This window comes from Cynocephalus volans, chromosome 8, assembly GCF_027409185.1.
Source record: "Cynocephalus volans isolate mCynVol1 chromosome 8, mCynVol1.pri, whole genome shotgun sequence".
NCBI classification, from domain to species: domain Eukaryota; kingdom Metazoa; phylum Chordata; class Mammalia; order Dermoptera; family Cynocephalidae; genus Cynocephalus; species Cynocephalus volans.
The window spans coordinates 80,167,276-80,191,173 of NC_084467.1; the positions used below are offsets into that span (position 1 = coordinate 80,167,276).

Sequence of the window (23,898 nt, forward strand, 5' to 3'; positions counted from 1 at the left end):
TTTTGCCTTTATGAAAGGCTCATGCTAGTGAGAAGTATAGCAGATATGCCAACATTCACTACAGCTGCAAGTAACAGAAACAATTCAAGCTATTTTAACAACAACAAAAAAAAAAAAAAAAAACTGGTGAGGGGATGAGAGAAGTATGTGAACACAGAATTTCACAGAACCCAAAAGCAGCAATGCAGCAAGGCTTCAGGAGGCGCTGGAATCATAAAATGGAAAGTTATCAGATCCCCAGCTCTAGCATTCTCACCTTTGCCTCTCTTTCTAACACTCTTTTAGTCTTCTCTTCCAGAGTCAAGCTATCTTTAATTCTTTGCATGTGGTAAAAGATGGCCATCTGATGGCTGAGTTTGTATTATCTGAGTGTAGTCCTAATCCCAAACTGTCTTTCTTAAACTAAGGGATTTCTTCGCTTCTGGTAATTTAGATTTGGGATTAAATGAAAGAAGGTTACCCTGGTTCCTGATAATTTTGCATTCAGGAAAATAGTGGCCAGAATGGAGGTCTGAGGAGAATGCGGTATAAACAAGACAATCATAGCTACTTCTTTGATGTGGAAGTCAGTTCTAAGAGAAATAGGGTCATTGAAATCTAGGCAGAAACTGTTTTTCCTTTTCTATATACAAATATATACATCATGAGATTTTTTTTTTAAGGAAAAAAGTAGGAAAATGAGAAGTGCTTCTCTCAAAGAGCAAATATGGTATATAACATCAACAATGGCAACACTTAGAAAGTACATTATTGGTTCACAAAACATTTTCACATACTTTTTTTTCAATTGCTTATTAACACACCCATTTAAGAAGGTATTCCTCCAACTTCATTCAACAGACACTTATTGAGACACCTACAATGTCATACTTGCAAGAGAAATTTTGGAGATAAAATGATAGGACATGCTGATATATTAAATGTGGGATAAAAGAAAGGGAGTAATCAAGAATGACTCCTATACTACCCAAAGCAATCTACAGATTCAGTGCAATTCCCTGGATATGGATATGGATCCAGGGAATTGCACTGAATCTGTAGATTGCTTCCATACCTCAGGACCCTGGGTGGGCCCCATGGCACTGGCAGTGTGCCTGGTTGTGGGAGAAGGGTCCAGTCTCCAGCTTCATGCCTCAGGGCCCCAGGCAGGCCCCATGATGGTGGTGGTGTGCCTGGTTCTGGGAGGAGGGTCCAGTCCCTGGATCCATTCCTCAGGACCCCAGGCAGGCCCCAATTCATACCCTGTTTTTTCTTTCAGTTCTGTATTGGATTTTTGCTGTTCCCATCACTTAAACTCTGTGCTGGAACTAATTTGTTGTCCTTTGCTTACTTCTAAAGTGGGGGAACTTCTTGTAGGGACCATTACTTGAGCTCTGTGGTTGAGCTAAATTGCTGCTTTGCTGCTGATTCCCTGGGGAAGGCTTTTTATGCAGCACCAGTCTTAATAGTTGGCTTTACAGGTACTTCCCAGTTTAGTGAGATCTGCTGCACCTGGATTGTGTAGAAATACTGGTCTGGACCTGAGTCTTTTCATCAAACTGCACCCCATGCAATTCTATATTTGTGACCAGTCTCCTCTGAGTGGTCCTATGCTGATTGGGAGGCAGACCAGCTATCTTTGCTGTGCCCCAGTGTTCCCCTGGTGGGCCCGTCTCTCCCACTGCCCGTGCTGCAAACAATTCCTATGGGACAGGTTGTGCTCTGGTCCCTTGCAATGACTCACCAGCCTCTAAGTGGCTCCTTTTTCTCATTTGTTGTGGCTCCTCAGTCCTATGTGGGTCCACGGGAAACCTATTAGCGGTCTTGCTGGCCCGAGGGCCACCAAGACCCTCTTCTCCCCTGCCAGGAGTCCCCATTCTGATAAACTTATCTAATCCTAATTACCTCCCAAAGGCCCCACATCCAAATGCCATCAACTTATGAATTTGTGGATTAAGTTTCCAACACAAAATATGGGGGGTACACTCAAACCATAGCAGCCTAGAAGCGTAATTGTTGCCAACTGTTTTTCAAAGCAGCTGAACAATTTTACATTCCCACTAGCAATGTATAAGGGTTCCAGTTTCTCCCCATCCTCATCAACACTTGTTATTGTCCAACTTTTTGACTAAAACTATTCTAGTGGGTAGGAAGTGGTATCTCATGGAGGTTTTGATTTACATTTCCATATTGACTAACAATGTTGGGCAATTTTTCATTTGTGTATTGGCCATTTACATTGTTTCCTTGGAAAAATGTCTATTCAACTCACTTGAATAGTTTTAATTGGGTTACTAGTCTTTTTGTTGTTGAGTTGCAAGATTCCTTTATATATACTAGACATTAGTCCCTTATCAGATATATGATTTGCAAATATTTTCTCCCACAGTGTGGGTTGTCTTTTCACTTTCTTGATAGTGTCCTTTGAAGTGCAAAAGTTTTTAATCTTGATTAAGTCCAATTCACTTGTGAAGGTTAATTCTAGGTGTCAACTTGATTACATTAAGTAATGCCGAGAAACCTGGTAAAGCTATCTTTTTAGGTGTGTCTGTAAGGGTGTTTCCAGCAGAGATTAATATGAGAGCCTGAATGGACTGAGTGGGAAAGACCTGCCCTCAATGTGGGCAGGAACCACCCAATCCACTAGGGAGCTGGAGAGAATGAAAGACAGAGAAAAAAGGTAAATCTCCCTCTCTATCTCCTGGAGCTGGGATATACCTTCTCTCCTGTCCATGGATATCAGAGCTTGAGACTCTTCAGCTTTGGGTTCCAGTTACATCAAGGACACCATCGGCTTACCTGGCCTTGAGGCCTTCAGACATGGACTGAGCCATGGGTTTGCAGACGACCTATTGTGGGACTTTTCTTCACAACTGCGTGAAGTAATTCTCCAAATAAATCGCCTCTCATATATTTATAACATATCCTAATGATTTTGTCTCTCTAGAGAACCCTGACAAATACATCATCTATGTTTTCTTTGGTTGCTTGAGCTTTAGGTGTCATATCTAAGAAAACATTGCCTAAACAAGATCATGAGGACATACATACATTTTGTCTTCTTAGAGTTTTATAGTTTTAACTTTTACCTTTAGGTCTTTAAGCCATTTTGAGTTACTTTTGTGTATGGTGTGATGCAGGTGTTCATCCTTTTGCATGTGGCTATTCATGTGCCCAGTCCTATTTGATGAAAGACTATTCTTTTCCCATTGAATTGTCATTCTTGTCAAAAATCAATAACCCATAGGTGTATGGGCTTATTTATGTATTTGCAACTATATTCCATTGATCTATATGTTTATTATTATGCCAGTACCACATTGTCTTGATTATTATAGCTTTGTAATAAGTTTTGAAGTTGGGAATTGTGAGTCCTCCAACTTTGTTTGTTTGTTTTTCAAGATTGTTTTGGCTATTCTGGGACCCTTGCATTTCCATATGAATTTTAAGATCAGCTTGTGAATTTCTGCAAAAAAAAAAATCACAGCTGGAATTTTGATAGGGATTGTGTTGAATCTGTGAATTAATTTGGGAAGTGGTGCCGTCTTAACAATATTAAGTCTTTTGATCCATGAACATGGGATATCTTTTCCATGTTTATTTAGGCCTTCTTTAATTTCTTTCAGTAGTGTTTTATAAGTTTTCAGTGTTCATTTCTTACACTTCTTGGTAAAATTTATTCCTAAGTATTTTATTCTCTTTGATGCTATTGTACAATTGTTTTTATATTGACTGTATACAGTGATATTTCTAAATTTATATATTAATTTTTATGGTGGTCTATAGTCTTTTGGATTTTCTGGGTATATAATCATATTGCTTGCAAATAATGATAACTTCTTTCTTTCCTTCCAATCCTATCCCTTTTTTCTTTTTCTTATATTATTGTACTGACTAGAACTTCCAAACAATGTTAAATAGAAGTAATAATAAAGAGCATTCTTGCACCACTCTCCTTCTCAATAGGAAAGTTTTAAATATTTCACTATTGAGTATGACATTTGCTATAATTTTTTGTATTCTTTTTTTTTTTTTTTTTGGTGGCTGGCCAGTAAGGGGATCTGAACCCTTCACCTCGATGTTATAACACCTCACTCTAACCAAGTGAACTAACTAGGCTGTCCTTGATATTCTTCAAAATACTAAAGAAGTTCCCTCCTATTTCTAGTTTACCAAGAGTTTTTAAAATCATATATGACTATTGAATTTTGTCAAAATTTTTTGACACCTATCAAGAAGATCATGTAGTTTTCTCTTTTTTTTCCATTCATTTATTGAATTATATTGATCCATTTTTTAATGCTAAGCCACTCTTGCATACATGGAATGAGTTATACTTAATTGTGCTGTATTGTGCAATACATCTAATTTATACTTTAAAATATATTGCTGGATTTATCTTGCTAATATTTTGTTAAGGACTCTTAGATCTATATCTATGAGTCAGATTGGTAACATCCTTTCTTTTTATGTCCTTGTGTCAGGTTTTGAAATTAAGGTCATACTGGCCACATTAAAAAATTAAAACATTAGAAAATATTTCTTTATTCTCTGGAAAAGTTTGGGTAAGTTTGATATTATTTCTTAATTGTTTGGGAAAATTTACCAGTGAAGTCATCCAAGCCTCAGGATTTTTTATGGAAAGATTTTTAATAATTGCTTCAATTTCATTACTACTGTCAGACTACTCAGATTATCATTTCTTCTGTCAGTTTTCATAAGTTTTGCTTCTCAAGGAATTTTTCATTTTAACTCAAACTATGTCAAATTTATTATTGTTAAGTCTAGTCTTTATGCTTTTATTGTCTTTAGTAAATTTTTAAAGTCTGTAAAATATGTAGTGATATCTATCCCCTTTTTCATTCTTGATTTTATAAATTTGGGTTTTCTCTCTCTTTTTCTTAATCAGTCTTCTTAGGGGCTTCTTAATTATATTAATCTTTTCAAAAAACCAAATCTCAGTCTCTGTCATACATTTACATCTTATATTTCATTGATTCCTGCTTTTGTCTTCCTTATTTTTTTCCTTCTATATTCTTTGATATGGCATAGTGTTGAGATAAATACCTTTTTGTTTTGTTCATTTTAATTCCACATATATTTTAAATTTTGTAAGTCATTTCAACTATCATTTTACATAGTCAATTTATATTCAGCCATATATTTACCCTTTCCACTGTTGTTCATTCTCTCCTGCATTTCTATGTTTTCACCTGTGACGATTTTCCTTTAAGGAACTCCTTTTAGTATTCATTTTAATGCAGGATGATAAATTTAGTAGTAATGATAAGGTTATTCAGTTATTTTTTTTCTCTATGTATCTACTTCACTTTCACTTTGAAGGACATTTTCCACTGGGCATAGAAATAGAGGTTGGCAGCAATTTGAAGCTGACATTCTGTTATGTTCTGTTTTCCATCATTATGATTGAGAAGTCTGCAGTCAGTTTCATTGTTGCTCTTTTGAAAGTAATGTGTAGTTTTTTTGTGTCTGCTTTTTACGACGTTTAGCAGTTGTGCTACAATGTGTCCAGGTGTGATTTATCTGTGTATTTATCTCTGCTTGGGGTTTGCTGACATTTTAAATCTGTGTGTTGATGTCTTTCATTATTTTGGAATATTCTAAGCTATTGTCTCTTTGAAAGTTATTTTGTCCCATTCTCTTTCTACTCTGCTTCTGAGACTTTAATTACACATATGTTAGAATTTTTGAGTATTATGTTCTTTTGTGTTCTTTCCATTCTCTTGCCTCTGGGATTCAGTATGGATAATTTCTATTCATATGTCTTACAGCTCAAAAATCCTGTGTTTGGTTATATCCAATCTATCGTTAAACTTACCCAACTAGTTCTTCACTTCAGATTCTGGAACCAATGTGGTATATCTAGATAGTATCAAGATGGTGTATCCACAACATTTATGAGGCAATTAGCAGTTCAAACATTGACTCAATATTGGATGACATTAAATAGCTTTTTATGAATAAAAGTAAGGTAGTTATGTTTTTTTAAAAAAATATGCCACTTACAAATATATAATAAAACATTTATGGAGGAAATAATATAATATCTGAGATTTGCTGCAAAATATGAAAGGGGAAAATTGAAGAGAGTTATAGATGAACCCATATTAGCCATGAGTTCATCAAGGTTTAAGGTGGGAAATGAGTACAAGAGGGTTCACTAAACACTTCTATCTACTTTTGTGTATGTTTGAAAATTCCCATAATAAAAAAAAATTAATTAATTTTCACTCTGTTTTGCCTCATCAAATCTGTAGATTCTTTTACATCACTTGCTCTCCCCTGACAATGGCCATAAAAATGGAATGGGTATGGTAAAAGGAAAATGTATACCAAAAGACTATTCATATAATTTGTGCCCCAAATATCACCCCAATTTGACAAATATTAGCTATAAGAGAGAATCCCTACTATGTATTATGGATGAAATTGTTATAAAGCATAATATCTAATTCCAGAGCATCCACAGTCTGAGTGAAGCAGTACTATAACACTGACACTCCTCCCTAGCCCTAGCCATATCTTTGCTTTAATATAAAATAGGAATTGATAGAGCTATTTACCTTTATTGGGTCCTGCTACAGCAGATATACCTAGATGTTTAGAATGGGAAATCTCTGTTTCTGATTTTCTTCGCATAATTATTTGATTTCCAAACCTCTTGGGACCTAAGTAAAAGACTGTAAATTTCTGCTGAATATCAAGTCCAACTGGAAAAAGAATAAAAATATACAATACCAATTCTTAAATCATAAATCATAAAAGTCCGTACATGAGACCAATTATTTATTTTTATATTATATCTCTTATATTTTTATAAATTCTAGTGTTAAGAAGTCCAGGATATTAAAATATTAAAGTTTAAAAATATGACAAATGAAAATTTATACATCCATCTCTATAAAAATAAAAGTCAATATTCCTACAATAACTGAAATTTAACTATCCTGGAAAACAAAATGTCTATAAATGAACAGATAAAATTTTAATCATGTTATTGTGGTCCATGCTATTACTTACATATCTAATTATGTAAATTTCCTCTAAAGTTTATTTGTATTATCTAAATACATTATTTTTACATAATATCATTTTTACTGTTTTCCATATCAGCATAGAGGAAATAATTTTTAAGTGATATCATATGAGGATACTTCAAAAACTTCAAGGAAAGATTCATAATAACTTTCAATCCTATTTTTATTTTTCCACAAACTTTTTGAAGTTCCCTCATATTCTTTACATTCATGTCTCCATTACTTCAATCAACTTACCAAATTCAGAACTAATTAGATTTATGCTAAGATCTTCGGATTTAAGAGCTTTCTTCACATCAATCTTTTTAGTCCAACTTCCAGCTTTTAGCAAAACAGAATCCCTGAAAAATAGTAATGTATAATTTAATAGTGATACAAATACTAAATGAAATAATATATTGATATTCAAGGGCTGATTGTTCCTAAGATAGGTCCTCTCTAGTAATAAACCGATAGATTACTGAAAACTACTTTCCCCAAATTCTGAGGAGGGAGAATGAAGTTTCAGTGGAACTATCTTGACCATAATTTTCTTAACTACAGCTGACTCCAAGTTGCATTGACTTATTTCAGGCCCACCTGGAATATATAGTTGCTATAAAACATGAGGTTGTCCCTAAATTACTGCCACTTTAAACTAGCTATATAAAGAAGTTACATGTATTTGTGAGAGCAACTTCAATAGTATCTTTAAAATTGATATGAACTATTTTGTATCTATTCACATCACAAACCAACCAGCAACCAGTTTTATGATTGAACTTATTTTAGTCCCATATGGTCAGAACTACCATCAGATTTAGTAATCACAGAGAACATATATTTGTACAACAACATATTCTCTTTAAGTGTGCCATGGCTAGTTGCAGGAGAGCAGTTACCAGTGAAAGGGATATCCTATTAGCCACTGCTGTCCCTTTGGGAACTTTGCATGTGACTTCTTGGAAAAACATGCTTCAATATACTGGCAACAATGAGCAGATTCCCACTTCAGAGTCACTGCAATTCCTGAACTTACAAGTATAACAGTATGGTTAGGAGCATAGGCTCTGGAGTCAAAATACTTGGATTCAAATCTAGACTTTGCCATTAAGTAGCTGTATGACCTTGGCCGAACTGATTAAATTCTCTTTGTCTCAATTTCCTCCTCTACAAAATGTGGAAGAATGACAGCACCTGTCTCATACAAATATTAAACAATTCAATACTTTAGACCTACTAAGTCCTCAAAAAAATATTAGCTGTAGCTATAACTGATATCCTTAGAGTTTGCTTATGACATCCTGAGAGAAAATAATAGTACCTGGAAAAAGTCTGAAGTAAAAATTACAGAATGGCATGCTACAGAACTAGGTATAAGGGAGGGTACCTCCATTATATGAGGGTACTTCAAAAAGTTTGTGGGAAAAAAAAAACAGAATTAAAAGATAATACAAATCTTTTCATGAACTTTTTGAAGTACTCTCATATATTTGATGTGGTTGCCTGGATCCTATAATGGAGCTATAGTAGTTTGTTAGATTTTAATTTGTAAATAGAAGACAAATTTTGAAGTAAGAAGAACACTGCATCCAAATAGTAATAAGGCCATGAATGACTGAAGAAAAGCAGCAAAATATGAAAAGCCTCCTAAAGGTCATCTATTCACTTGTTTCAGACCATGGTGATAGATTTGATACTTGTTCATTTGAACACTAAATATAACAACTTAAAACAACAGACCCAATGTTAATACGTTCTTTAATAGACAAATAGAGAAATTACCCCATTTTTGTACCAGGAAAATGTAATTTAATTGATCTCACAGTGATCTCATTACTCTTTTTTTCTAGTGGAATTTTTCCTTTATGGCATATACTTAAAGTCAAAATATCAGAAATTCACACTTACATAATTTTGTGCTTAAAATAAACTACTTGATTGTCTGCATCCCCTATAATTAAAGTAACATAGTGAGAATCCGGTGTTGTTCTTTTAGTTTGTAGCTGTTCAAAGTTTCTTAATATAACAGTCACTAATATTTCCGCCATGGTATCACTATATCTTGCAATCTTTAAAAAAGGATGGAGTGGGGGGATAGGAAGAGGTTGGTTAAAAAATACAAACTCACAGCTAGATAGGAAGAATAACTTCTAGTGTTCTATAGTAGTGCTAGGTGACTATAATGTAGTTTATTGTATATTTTCAAATGGCTAGGAGAGAGTTCAAATGTTGTCAATACAAAGATATGATAAATGTTGTGGTGATAGAATATGTCAATTACATGATTTGTATACATGTATATTTGTATACAATGTACCACACATTGTATACTTTTATCAAAATATCACTCTGTACCCTATAAATATGCACAATATCACATGTCAACTAAAAATAAATAAATAATCTAAGGGGAAAAAAAGGATAAGTATAAAAAGTGTTCAAAAATAACTGTACTAACATTATTCTGCTATAAGCCTAGTTATGGATAGCTTTATTTCTAAAAAGACAATCAAAATATCTAAGAAACAAGAAATATTTACCTGTTCCAGTTCCAGTTCATATTTTGGTAGATACATCACAGTTTCTTTTATCTGGGTTCCAAAAGGGGGATGTCTATTTAAAATCTAAAAACATTTACATCATTATATTCTTACCATAACACTTAAAATTCTTTTAGTAAAATATTTTTTAGAATGAGTGGTTTTAATAATGCTTATGACCCAAAACCTTGGTAAGTTAAAATATTTATTACTATGAGAAAGAAAATAATTATTTAATAGAAATAAAGATATAAAAGTTAGGCTTTAGAATTTAGATAGAATTCAGGTAACGTTAGAAATAAGCGAATACTAAATACCAGTTCAAGTTTCCTTGCATCCGTTTCTTCTATTTTTTTAAAGGAAGTCAAACCTGCATTTACCATTGCATTAGACAATGTTATACCTGTGGAAAATTTGTCAAACAGCAATTTTTAAATAACTAACTTTAAGTGAAATCTATACTTAAATATTTAACAACTACATTAGTAAAAAAAAAATTAATCCAGTCAAATAGCTAACTTCTGAAGTTGTTTTTTTTAAGTTTTCAGTTGGATTATTTGGGTTGTGACATTATTCAACCATTCACATTTATATTCTCAAATTGAAATAAAATATGCATTTGCTTTATAAAAGAATGAACTCTCAGGTTCACATGATGACTCAACCCTTAGTTTTACTATATGGTCATCCATAGGGCAAGCACCAAGACATGCATACTTTTATACTTTTGTTTGAAAGAAAGGCAACATGGTTCAGGGTTGGGAATACTGATTTGTGAAGCTATGGCTCTCTTAGCATTTCTGTCTTAGAAATAGTTCTATGTTTCTGAACCTAAATTGGATAATTTTATTCTTCTGCCTAAAACTTCCAATGCCTTTCCACTGCATTTAGAATGAAGTGGCAATTTCTTTACTGTGGCCAAATTCCATTAGCTAAATGACTTAACCACAGCCTATCTTCCCCATCTAATTACCTCCCACTCTCCTCTTGCTAACTACTCTCCAGCCACACTGGCTTTTTATTTGTTCTTTACATACATCGAGTTCATTTTCACCTTGGGACCTTTTCTGTTTTCTTATGCTTTCAGAAGCTGGAATTTAAAATTCTCACACTCTTACAAATGAATTTATCCAAATCCCAAAATATCAGATACTGTATATAATTCTATTGCATTACCACCTTGTCTAAGACATGTGTATTACTGGTGGAGGTATGACACCCCTATTTCCTTACTCATACCTTTAACTATTCTTGGGAATTTCTCTTACTCATTCCTTTTAAGATTCACCTTCTTGTATTCATACTTCCTTAATGTTTATTTCCACTTTCTCTCAAAATATTTCCTAACTTTTAACTTTTTAGTTTATAGACACTGTTGAAAATCAATTTGTATTCATTGTTTTTCTCATAATGCTCAGTAAGAATTTAGATTTGCTTTTTTGTTTGGATTCTCTCACTTTTCTATTGCATGCTTTTTTTTCTCGGCAATATTTGCTTCTTTCTGTTTAGCTGTATGGAGTATGTGTGAAAAAGCAGGTTAGTATTCAACACTCTGGAAGGGACAGAATATAATGGATGCAGACTGACAATATTCTAGAAAGTCTGAAAGACTGGCTTTTTCAATTATAGTTAAATTAAGTTAACTTATATTTTAAATTAGGTTAAATGATTACTAATAAGCAAAAATTTTAAAAATTTTCTGTAAGTTGCTATTTTCTAAATATTGTAAGAAAACTTCTTCCAAATTCAGAACCCTTGCCTTTGTAGGATGGGTGTGGCATTTGGTTTGCCAGGACTTCTGTAGGAAAGTTAGCTTTTCCATCAAAATCTCTCCCCTATTTTGACCTTACTTTCACCAGACAATCCCCACCTCCACTCCATCTCCCAGGACTTCCTGTCAGCCCTCTGCCCCACCACTAATTTCAAATTTCACAGAAATAAAAAGTAGGACTTCCTCACAAAACAGCTGGAGAACTTGTTCAAAAGAACAAGAAGACAATCCCGAAAAACCCATTACATAATTTTTTAACATCCCCAAGATGTATACAAAATTGTAAAACTAACAAGGCTATCAGTCATATGAAAACTCTCTTTTTAGAATTCTAGCTATCTAAAAAGGAATAGGGTCACAGATCCCAGTCTTTCAAATGGCACCCATTAGAGTTTTTCAGTGCACACCTTACTAGAGTCCCCAAGGACAGGAAGTAATCAGGCACAAATCTTTCGTCTACCGAATCTCTATGAAGATCAGTATTAACACCCTATCGTTATCGAAAACAGAGAAAAAGTTAAGATATAAATAAGTGACATAGTTTTTTGTAATTAATTAGGAATGGCTGAGACTGCTAAACTTGTACTTTGTCATTGAGATTAAAACAAAATACTAGTTATAAAAGTAGAAGAGAGAGCATCACATAAGTACCTAATTACTAAAACAAAAGTTCACTTATAAGAACAAATTTTTAAAATGAGGATATTAATTTTTATTAGGTTTCTCATGCACTATTCAGTTGATTTCAAATGAAATCCTTTAAGCAGGAGCAAATGAAAATCAGATTTTCAAAAGTAAAGTATAAGACCTTATTTAGGCCTATAAACACGTGTTTTCCTCAAAGGTCTATAATCATCACAGAATAATTTTCCTAACAGTGAAATACAAAGTACATTTCAGATATTGCCAAACCACCTGCCTGTATTCAATACGTACCAATTTTTTCCAGCTGTTTGGATACATGAAGAGAATTTTCCCAAAGTTTACACCTAAAACACTTAGCTAAGATCAAACTATTCAATAGCACAGCAAACTTCTTTTCTTGGGCAGCCACAAAATCTGACAACCCTAAAAAAAAGTTTCCAATATTAAATGTAGTATACTAGTTTTCTGGAAAAATATTGAAAAATCCACTAATCCTATAACATACATCTTGTAATGCGTGAGCCATTTCTGAAAATCTTCGAGGTATCTTGTGTCAAAGCAAAATCTTGTATGGGGATGCATCCTAGCTGAGCTTGAATAAGACTGGAGGAAAGAAAACATTTCATTATTTCCCTTTAAAAGTTACTATCTCACAGTATTGGACATGACTAACACAAACATTCCTTCTTAAAATTTATCTCTGCCTTGATTTTTGTGACACTACATGATTCTTTATCTTGCATCATTACTGTTGCATCATTGTTGACTTCCTTTTCCCGGCCCCTAAAAGTTCAGTCCTTATTTCTTTTACTCTTCTTTATTCATTCAATTTCTCTTTCTCTCAAAAATCACTTTTCTTCTTAAGACTCATTAGGACCTCTACACTGATAAATTCTAAATGCTTACAGGACACTTTTATTTAGAATGTTACTTTAATCGTTGTCATGTTCTCCTCCAATAGAGTCCTTTGGGCTCTACTACTTCTTTTCAAGGTATTATATAAAAATAATAAAATTTGTTTAATCAACAAATATTTATTAAATGCCTATTGAATGCCAGACATAGTTTTAGGTGCTGAGGATTCTGTTCAACATATGAAGGCCAGCAACATGTTCGTTGGTTATTTGGAACCAGCAATTTCTTGGCTACTAAATTTGAGGGGATGGCTATAAGAAGAAAGAAAGGATGCTACTGTCTATTGTGCCTACTATAACCCAGGTGTTTTGCTACCTGTTTTGCCTGTTTACTTACCTGATCAGACATTGATATGTGAATCACCCACGGTTTAACTAAAGTTATTAGATGTGTGTTACTGTCTCGGAGGTCTCTTGATGAGACCAAAAACAGGTACACAAAGAGAAAACAGTAGAATAGTAATATTTCATGATTTAGTTTTAGCAGAAATATGAAAATAGAAAGAAGCTATCAACTCACTTCTCAGAATTGATGTACATAGCTGAAACTTAAGAATACTTGTTCCTTCTGGCTATAGTTTATGCTTCTGAAAATTATTTTATATCATCTAAAGAAATGGTTTTAAAGTTACATGGTTTATTAACAAAGAAGGAACTGTTGGAAAAAGTGGACAGGATGCTTTTAAATGCCAGATAAATAAAACTCCTCGAGAAATTATCTAGGGATATGCATATGTGGGGTATATACAAAAATGCTGGAGTAAAAATAAAACTTTTAAAGTAATATTTATTTATATTTAACAACAATACTTCTATAAGTAAATAGAACACTTTTCAACATAATAGTTCCGTCAGAAACCTTATTACAAGAAGCAGTAATAAAACAGGGATGGGAGGGAGAAAAGGGATTATTCCATACAGAACTATGGCAGGACTGGCTGTTTCCACAAGATAAGGCAAGCAGTGATGTCCTGTCATCGTACCTTCCTGAGATTGTCCTAGGTAGAAATAGAAGTCTCACAGTCTTAGCTGAGGTGGGATGTCTGCCTCCTCAACTAATGAGGGCAAAATTACATCGTAGTTAAGTAATGACTGAATCAGGGTTATTGTAAGGATTAAATAAGATAAGGTACTGATCCAGTTAAGATTAAGTTCAACCGTGACCAGACCATATTTATTTAAACACAAATGGTTTATTCTCTTCTGTAAAAGAAATCCAGAGTAAGGCATTCCAGGGCTTAGTATGGTGGCTCCATACCACATATCCTACGAGTTAAAGAAAAGAGAACTAGTGCAAAAGAGGGACGATCTAGGAATTAAAGTTATGGAAGATTAAAAATAGACTTAAATTAAAAGGGCAGAAACTTGAAGGATAAAAATTTAAAACTAAGAGGATTAACATCTACTTGGAGAAGAACGGATCTGAAATTCAGCAAAGTAACAGGGATATGAGAGAATCATAAAAGTGGTAACTGTTAGCCTTCAACACCTACCAAAAGACTGTAAATTGTGGATTAAGAAAAGGCCCCCACCCCCATACACACACTCTCTCTCTCTTCTCGGCTTTGCTCAAATAAGATGCACAAAGGAGGGGAATGATAATGGAAATCTAAATTATTATATGTATAAAAACAATTATAAAGTCATCAACTTTTAAATCTGACAGCCCCAATCAAAAGAATGTATTACCCAATTTAAGGCAATGTTTATGAAAGCATTTGAAATTGCAAATAAAATGTTCCTAGGAAGATGCTTTTCAGAAAAGTACCTTGATTTAATTTTATTCAATAATTAATGCAACAGGGTATAATGGAATAAAACATTGACAGAATCAGGAGCTCTAGGTTCTAGTTCTAGATCATTCCCCCATACAGCAAAGTAACTTTGACCAAGTCACAATTTATTTGGGCATCACTTACTTCATTTGTAAAATGAGAGGTCTCTATGATCTCTAAGATATTTGAATTTCTAGAGAAATACAGCTAAGAAATAGAACATTAGCTTCTGTGGTATAAGCTATAGATCTGCCTGATGAGTTGTATACAATAACAAGAAGATTGCTTTGTAGTCTACAGGGTATTTGGGAAATAAAATTCAATAACATATCAGGAAGTATTCCCAAAGAAAGAATGACCTCTTCTAGCTAAGGAGGAAAAAGAAATGCTTTGGCTAACTGGTTTTATTGAGCTACACGAAAAAATCATTTCACCTTAAACTGCATCATTTAAATCAAAGGGTTCTAACACTAAGAAAACCAAGCACTTAGCATAGCAGAAAAGAATATCACTGCATTTATGATTACATACTATGTAAAAGTCACGTTTACTCTTTCAATTACTATTCCTCTGCATAAGCTCCCCATTCTTGGCAGAATAGTCATCCCCTGTCATATATGCAGTCCTTCACTCATGTTTTGGCTTTTACTATTTGTCTCTCCTAGAATGCCACTAACATTCAATAGACATTTATTACATGTGTTTTCATACCGTCCATTATTTTTATATACATGGCTCTCATTCAAGCTAACTCAAAAGCTCGTGATGACAAGCATAAGAAGCGTGTCTTCTTTCTATTGCCCACCTTGCCTCAACAGAAAGCTCTCAATAAACGTTTGTTTATAAAAAAAATTCACAAGTCATCAATTTCAATTAAAGACTGAGAGTTCTTGGAAATTAATTTCACATCTACCTTTTGAATCCTTATTTTACATAAACATGCTACTTTTTGTATTACAGAAAACAAATTTAAAATGTTTTAAAACTAAAAAAAGAAAACCTTTATAAATATGAATCATGAACCAGTAGTCAGTTTTTTAAGACATTTCAAAATTAATTATCTTTACCAATTTACTTTCATTTCTCTTGTTTTAATTCTTCCTTCCATTGGAAATCTGTAAATAAAAACACATAGCAAAACTTTTATTATTATTTAAACAAAATAAAACCTCTTAAAAATTATTTAAGATATATGTAATTTTATATAATTTCTGTACCTGATAGTTACCCGATTTGGATCTTTGTTCAAAATATTCAGTGTTTTCTTTTCATTTATCCTTAACTGTACATCTCGAAATTCCTTGCAGCTGGCTATCATTGTGACCTATAAAATTTCAGCATTTGTCCATTTAATGAAGTTCATTTGTTACTTCTTTCCTCTCATCCTCTTTCTCCAAATTTATTTATTTTTCATGCAGACTTGTGCCATCACAGTTTCATTAAAGAACATAATAGAGTTAAAAACCTGCTTCTTTAAAGATTCATTCATTCACTAACAAATGCTTTCAAACACCTGTTATATGCCAGACACTGTGTTACATACTGGGACTATACCAATAAGATTATAAAGATTAGCAAGATAAAATTCAAAATATCCATCCCAGTGCTGACCACATAATAATAAGCACTTAATAAATGGTGCTCTTGTTACTGCCACTACTATTATTCACCCTTCTATACTTTGCAAATCATTATCCCAATTGAGGCTAATTTAATAGAAAGAATGCTTTAGATATTAAGAAATTTGGATTCTAGAGCCTAGTTCTGTCAGATGACTGGGCAAAGCACTCTCTGTACTTTGGTTTCCCACATCTGTAAAATGGAACTAACATTTGTTCTAATTCTCTTACACATTTACTGAACTCAAGATAAGATCAATTAATGTTAATACTGGGTATTTTCTATTCTTGATTTCTTCAGAATAATATTTTCATGAAAATACACACCTTTTACTTTTCATCAATTTTTGTCCATGTGACTCCTTAATAACTGAAATTCTATTGTACAATCTTTAGTATAATAATCTGATCAAAGTAATCAACTTAGATATTTTAAATAAAAATGGTTTAAATTTGAGAATGTTTTCTTTTATAAATATCTTGTTTCATATTCATGTCCCCAGTAAATGCAGTTACCAGGTACCAACAATAGACCTATGGTTCTGTTCACTGCTGCAGCTACAAAGTTGCCCCCAGTGTTGATATTTTAGCATAACCTGTTATTATTCCCATTTTCTCCACAATCAGTTCTTTTTCCTGGGCTACCACCAATACTATTCTATTTCCTATGTTATTGCTATTCTTATACAAAAGATTCAGAGAGGGGATGCACATGCACTGCAACTCAGTGTCCTTCACTCATGGCAGACTCTCCTAATATATCATGCCACATCATCTTGGAATCTTTCTCACATATTACATTTGGTAGCCACTACCAAGGTAATTAGCATTATCATGTAAGTTATAAGGTAGTCACCATACCTACTTTGAGTATGTACATAAATTTTCTTAGCTCTGAGAAAAGATACAACTGAGGCTCATATATTCTAAAGAGGAATATTCCATATCTCATGTTCGGAGGTATACTGGGAAATACATAAGCATTATTAGAAATGCTTTCTGTTCTGCTCATTCATTCTTAAAATATATGAGCTATACAAATTAGTTGTTTCTCCAGTATTATTTTATACTATATCATTACATATTTACTTTCTAGTGAAAATGAATTTACCAGATCGGATAAAGTTTCTTTTCCACTGATTGTACAAAACTTCTTCACAGTCTCAAATGCAATATAATACCAAGCCATCAATCTTCCTGCCTCTGTGAGAAAAGAGGAAAAAATAAACATTCCCCCTATCAGCTGAAACAACTTGCTTTTTCCTCAGTTCCTTAACTCTGCTTTGTACCTATAATGACACCAGTTGCTAAAGACACAACCAAAGATGTGGAAGACACAATCTCTAGAATTTATAGGTTGGCTGAGGAGATATATGAAACAGCCAGAGGGAAAAATCCAGTTAATGATAATATTTACATACAAACTTAAGTACAGAGGAAATTAAATCTAAGAAAATGGTCAGTGTGAGACAGCATAGTAGAGACAATGAGTTTTAAAAGTGGGTTTAAAAAGCAGAGTTTTTAAATATGTCTTGGCCAGAGAAAATAAAGCCACATGACCTCAGGAAAAATCAAAAGAGTAAAGTTAAAAAGACTATCTTTAGAATACTGTAAATGTATGCCTCGATAGTGATTGTGTTTGGATCAAAATGACCTGGTTAGAATCCTTGCTCTTCCACTTATCAGTTGGGTAGGTGATCATGTGCAAGTTACTTTACCTGTTTCTTAATGTAATGTGGAGGTCATTAAAGTATCTACCCCAGATGTTTGTTGTGAAGAAGATTAAACTCAATTAAAAAATACACATATAGTACTTAGCATAGTGCCTAACATTTAATAAATGTTGCCAACATTTATTATTAAAACATTACAAATGACAGACTACAGAAACCCTAAAAGAGCCTTACAATAGTACTAAAGAAGTTTGGATTTTGGATTTGATTTGTAAAATAACAGAGGACCACTTAAAATTTTTGAGCAATATTTAATTAAATTGGAGTTTGAAAATAAATTGCTTTAGAAATAGAACAGCAGATTGGTTGGGGGTAGGGAGATGGATGGAATGGTGAGTAACTGATGGGATGGAATTCACTTAAGAGATTACTGGATTCAATTATAAGTTGTCTAAAAACATTCCAAAGAATTTCAAGCTCTGGGAAAACACAGAAAACAGCTGGGAAGAGAAATTATAGCATACCGCTTCTCAAGAAAAGTGCTGACATTTATGTACATGCTATAGGTTTTGCTGAAGATGAGAAGATTTTCAGTATTCCAACAGAGTTATAGGCATCAAGGACAGGGCACAGTAAATAGAACTAACTATCAGGGATAGAGTAGCCAGGCCAGCTTAAAAGCCATTTTCTCAATTAGGTAAATATGTTCAGCCAAATGGGGGTAATGCAGTGCTTCATAAAATCAAAGATTTGCAAATGAAGAGAGAAAATAAAAAAAGAACTTGCTATCAATATTGCTATTGAACGATGAATATTCTCATAGTAGCAAATTCAGGATATTTCAAAATATAAGCCATAAAATAAGAGTTGGGGGGTTTGTACTCTGAATCCATGACCATGTTTACACTGAGATCACACTTTCATGAGATGCTCCCAACCAATGACTGAACATGACGAGGATTCTAAGCTGGAGTCATCAGTCAGTGACACTTTTCACAGCAGGAGTATTACCGGGCAGCATACCCAGGTTCTTGGTGCATGAAAGAAGAATCTTTCATGGGATGGGCAAAAGAAAAGGAAGAGAGAGACAGAGAAATGGAATGTGATAGGGCTTTACTACCAAGTGAAGGTATCCACTAAAGTGCATAGGCATCTCTGCCAGAGAGGGACGCAAACGCCCTCGACATTCTCCTCTCTGTCCCACATGCAAACACCTGATTGCCCCCATCCTCTGCCCTTTCTGTTCTGCCTAGTGTGCAGGCGGTGCCCAATCCAGTCTGAATATTTATGAGTAGCCTCCCTAGGGCGTGTTCTGCCTCAGGAGGTCTGAAAGGTGAATTCTCATGGCCTCCACGCCCCACCCCACCCTCTCCTATTTTATGGCCTTTACTTTGAAATATTCTGAATTTGCTACTATAAGAATATTCATCATTCAATACGTACTTTATATGGCAGGTATTTTATATCTCAATTTTCATACAGTAAAGTTCCTTTTCTTGAAAGGATTAAGTGAAACAATGAAGTCAATATTTTCCCAAAAACTTCTATCATGTAGTACTAAAAACTACAAAACATTCTTTCCCTTTTCTATTATACTCTAAACAGAACTAAAACAAAAGAGACAGAAAGAGACAGAGGAAAGGAGTGTCAGGGTTCAGGAAATGTTACCCCCAAATATGACATCGTGGCATACTGAATATCTTAAGCTGAAGGAATTTGAGAAAAGGCATGTGCAAGGACTGACTTTCCCCTAAAGCAGGTCAAAAAACTTTCATGTGAGAGGTGTCCTCCATATACCTTGGAGAAAAAGAGCATTTTTGTCTCTGAAGACAAAGGACACAGAGAGGAATCTGAATGAACAGGCCTTGTTGTTTCCCCCAGTCCCCTTTGTCCTATCATATTTCTCCATGATTTTCCACTCTTCATCAAACCTAGCATAGAAACACTCAGGTTTAATCACTTCTTTGGTCTTCATGTAGGCTCCCACATCACATGAAACTTATATTAGATAAATATGTACGTTTTTCTCTTTTTAATCGGTCTTTTGTTACAGGGGCCCCAGCCAGTATATCTAAGATGAGTAGAAGGAAAAAATACTCTCCTTCTCCTAAAGGAGCCTAAGTCACCATCCAAATAATAAATATTCAAATATTTAAGAATTGGCAAAAGGATATTTATTATAGTTATAACAGGACTAAAGCAATCCAAAGATTTGAGCATGTCAATCCTCTGCTAAAAGTCATCAGAATCAGTGAAGACAAATACTGTGCCTGTCGAAAAGAAGCTCTATAATTTAATAAATAGGACTTATGTAAATTTATCATAATTTACAGTTAATGATACCCTGCTGAAAACTGAGATCACAACTTAGTTTTACCATCATCTAAATTTTAGTAGAATAAATTTTTAATTTAGTCGTAAGTAAGCAATTGTTAAAATTACTAACAATGACAGGAAATTACCAGTTGGCTTGAAATTAACATCTCCATCCATCTTTATTAAGTCCAGGGATGATAAATCATTCAGATTCTTCAAACATAATTCTGTTCAATTATAGAAAACACATTTTAATTTTAGTAAAATAAGAAAGCAGAACAAAACAGAATTTATCATTAAATATGCTAAAGTTGTGTTACTGTGTAATCGTTCTGGGAAGAATTGTAGTCCCTAAGTAAGTAGTAAGAAAAAACTCATTTAAACAAAAGAGCCAACTAATATGATAAAGATTTTCTAATAGTAATAACGATACAAATAATAAATACAATATACAATAAGTGACAAAATAACATTTAAAACTTGCAGCATTTTAAATGTTATATATACATTGCCTCATTTAATCTTCAAAATAATGCAGTAAGGGAGTTATTCATATTATCTTCCTATAAAGTTAGGAAACTAAAAAATAGAGGCTAAGTAACTTGCTCCAGGTAAGTAACCACTTTTCTATCTGTCCTCCATCATGACAGTGGTTTTTTCTTTTTTCTTTACATTTTTATCAAATATATTTATGTACAAAGTATAGAGTCAAATAGTTCTACAAAAATTGTTCCAAAAACCACCAGCCTTTCTTTTCCTCTCCATTTGACACTTTCTTGAGGCAATAACTTCAAACTGTTTTATACTATAATGGTGAATACAGAACATTACACATTTGGCAAAACCTATAGAACTGTACAACTCAAAGAGGGAACCCTAACATAAAACTGAATTAATAATAATAGATCAGTACTGGTTCACAATTGTAACAAATGCACCACACTAATGTAACAAATTAGTAATAGGAGAAACTGTGTGTGGCAGGGGGCGGTGGGGGGAGGTATGGGAACTATGTGTACTTTCTGCTCAATTTCTCTGTAAGCAAATTTTTTTAAACTGTTTTAGCTAATGCTTTTAGTATTTGCTTCCATTTCTCTGAATATACTACCACTGCTACCTGGAAGGAACACCTCTGAATAGGGAGCAATGCTACTTCATTCTTACTAATTGAAGGGGATCAGAGCAATGGTAGTTACGTGCTGCTTACAGTTCTCTCTCTGCCCCATGGTACAGCCCAGGAGATATGAAGCAGTTCAAAGGAGACAGTGGAATACCACAACCTGTTCAACCCTAAGTAGAGTAGCTGCTCACAAGATAAAAGCCCTTCAAAGGCAAGGTTCTTTGGGAAATACTTTAGTTTAAGCAATGTTGCTTATGCAGCTTGACAGTTTTAAGTATTGCTTATGCAAGGCTTTTAGAGTCTTTTCTAATTTTATTCGTTACTCACTACTGAGTCAGTTAATTGGTCAAGGAATAAGGCTTACTGTCCTATATGCTAAGCACTATTCTAAACTCTAGGTTTACAGCAGTGAGCCACAAGTTTCTTCTTCTACAGAACTTATATTTTACTGAAAAAACCAATCAATACACGAGTAAGTAATAAAGTTTCAGGCACTGAAAGGTACTATGAAGAAAAATAAAGCTGATAAAAAAGCCAGAAAATGATGGAGTAGTTTATTAAGCTTTTAACTAAAGCTTATATGTATTTCAGATATATGCTATATCATTTCTGATATAGCGTAAGAATATGGTCACCCTAATTTTCAAAATAAACACATCACCTTTCCTAAGAACAAGGAAAACAACAATAGCAACATCATGGAAATCGTTTTGTCTTCTTCTCAGTAAAGGTGGATTTAAATAAGATTGTACAGGAAAGCCTCTCTAAGAAGTCAACATTTGAACAGAGACCTGAATGAAATGAAGGTGCAGGCCATGTAAAATAGGGGAAAAGTAATATTATACTGCAGATAAAACAATAAAGTATCATAACATAGCAAGACATCTACCTCTTGGACTGTCTGATTTCCTATGTGTATTTGATCACTAGTATAAAATTTTATGTTTTGGGCCGACCCCGTGGCTCACTCGGGAGAGTGTGGTGCTGGGAGCGCAGCAGCGCTCCCGCCGCGGGTTGAGATCCTATGTAGGGATGGCTGGTGCGCTCACTGGCTGAGAGCGGTGTGGCCGGCACCAAGCCAAGAGTTGCCATCCCCTTACCAGCCACAAAAAAAAAATAAAATAATAAAATAAAAAATAAAATTTTATGTTTTAATTCTTAAAATTCCATTACAAAATCGGTCAATAAATAGAAGATACAACTATTTTATAGATCTATATCTCAAAAGCAGCATTATGAACATATGCTATTGCTTATCATGTTTCAACAACATATTTATCTCTTAAGCAAGATAATTTTACTGCTTCATCCTTATCTCTGCATTTTTACTTGCCATGCGTATGTATCCAAGTAGAAAATAAACTAACATTGGCTAAATATTTTCAGTGGGTGTAACATTTTTTCATTTAATCAAAGAAGAGTCTCAACACAATGAAGAGGTAGCAACTTCTAATCCTAATAAATGCTTAACAATATTTGGATATTTTAAAAGACAGGTAATTAAATACTAAGTGATTAACTGAATAATAAATCTGGGGCTTGATAGAAATACCTCATTGGCACAGATTGGGATAAGAAGCCCATAATCAAGGTAGGTTTATATTTTCAATTAAAATTAAACTAGAAAAGAAAAACAGTGTTTTTTCTGTAGGCAACATTTTCAAAGACCAAGGTCATTTTAAAAATAGCAAACAAACCAAGTCAACATATTATACAAAGGAAGATATTCTGACGGTATTAATAGATTAATTCTGAAGGTGCCAAGCTTTATTTATGTGTGAAAAATAGTTCATACATTTTTTAATACAGACAAGTTTCTTTTTAAAAATAATTTACAAAAGAGTATTCTTACTTTCCCAATTGATCTTTTTCTTTAAAATTTATTGAATATAATTTTTTAGAAGAAAATGCATCTAACCTTGTAATTTTGCTTCAATCCCATCTTTATTCAATCCGGATGAAAAACCTGTATAAGTCATGAAAATTTATTAAGAGAAAAAAAAAAAAAAAAACCAAAATGGATTTAATTCATCTTTATAGGCTCAGTTTATACAACAGTTAACTAGAGAAGAGTAGTCTAACATAATCTTATACAGGAAAAAAAAAGTTTATCAAGTTCAAATAAAGCTTAAATATCTAGAGAAGACAACTGTTTTGAAATATTTTCAATATCAAATGGCTATCTTTTGCTTATTTTATTGTACAGTAGGGACCAGAAATACTATTTTGACAAGAATAGTGTGGAATAAATTCCTAATGTTTTACACATAGCAAATATCTGTCAAGTGATTAATATTTTCTAATGTCAAGTGATTAGTATTTTCTAACATCAAGTGGTTAATACTTTCTAATGAATTTTTATTATAAAATGGATGTTCCTATGAAAAAGTATTTGGTAATACAATCATTTTGGAAAACTGTGCTATTTACTAAAGTTGAAACTACACATACCCTATAGCACAATAATTTCAGTCCTTGGAATATACCTACAGATATACATGTACAT

At 33.5% G+C, this 23,898-nt stretch overlaps 1 protein-coding gene across 1 annotated transcript in view; it reads right to left on the reverse strand.

Annotated features, from left to right (window-relative positions):
• The window catches only part of HFM1 (helicase for meiosis 1), an 85,822-nt gene that overhangs the window by 22,915 nt on the left and 39,009 nt on the right, over positions 1 to 23,898 (reverse strand). The window contains 12 exon segments of the mRNA XM_063105302.1: positions 6,564 to 6,710; positions 7,275 to 7,378; positions 8,928 to 9,088; positions 9,560 to 9,643; positions 9,877 to 9,962; positions 12,267 to 12,398; positions 12,481 to 12,578; positions 15,732 to 15,779; positions 15,882 to 15,988; positions 17,395 to 17,486; positions 20,419 to 20,499; positions 23,311 to 23,358. Coding sequence (XP_062961372.1) covers positions 6,564 to 6,710; positions 7,275 to 7,378; positions 8,928 to 9,088; positions 9,560 to 9,643; positions 9,877 to 9,962; positions 12,267 to 12,398; positions 12,481 to 12,578; positions 15,732 to 15,779; positions 15,882 to 15,988; positions 17,395 to 17,486; positions 20,419 to 20,499; positions 23,311 to 23,358 — 1,188 coding nt within the window.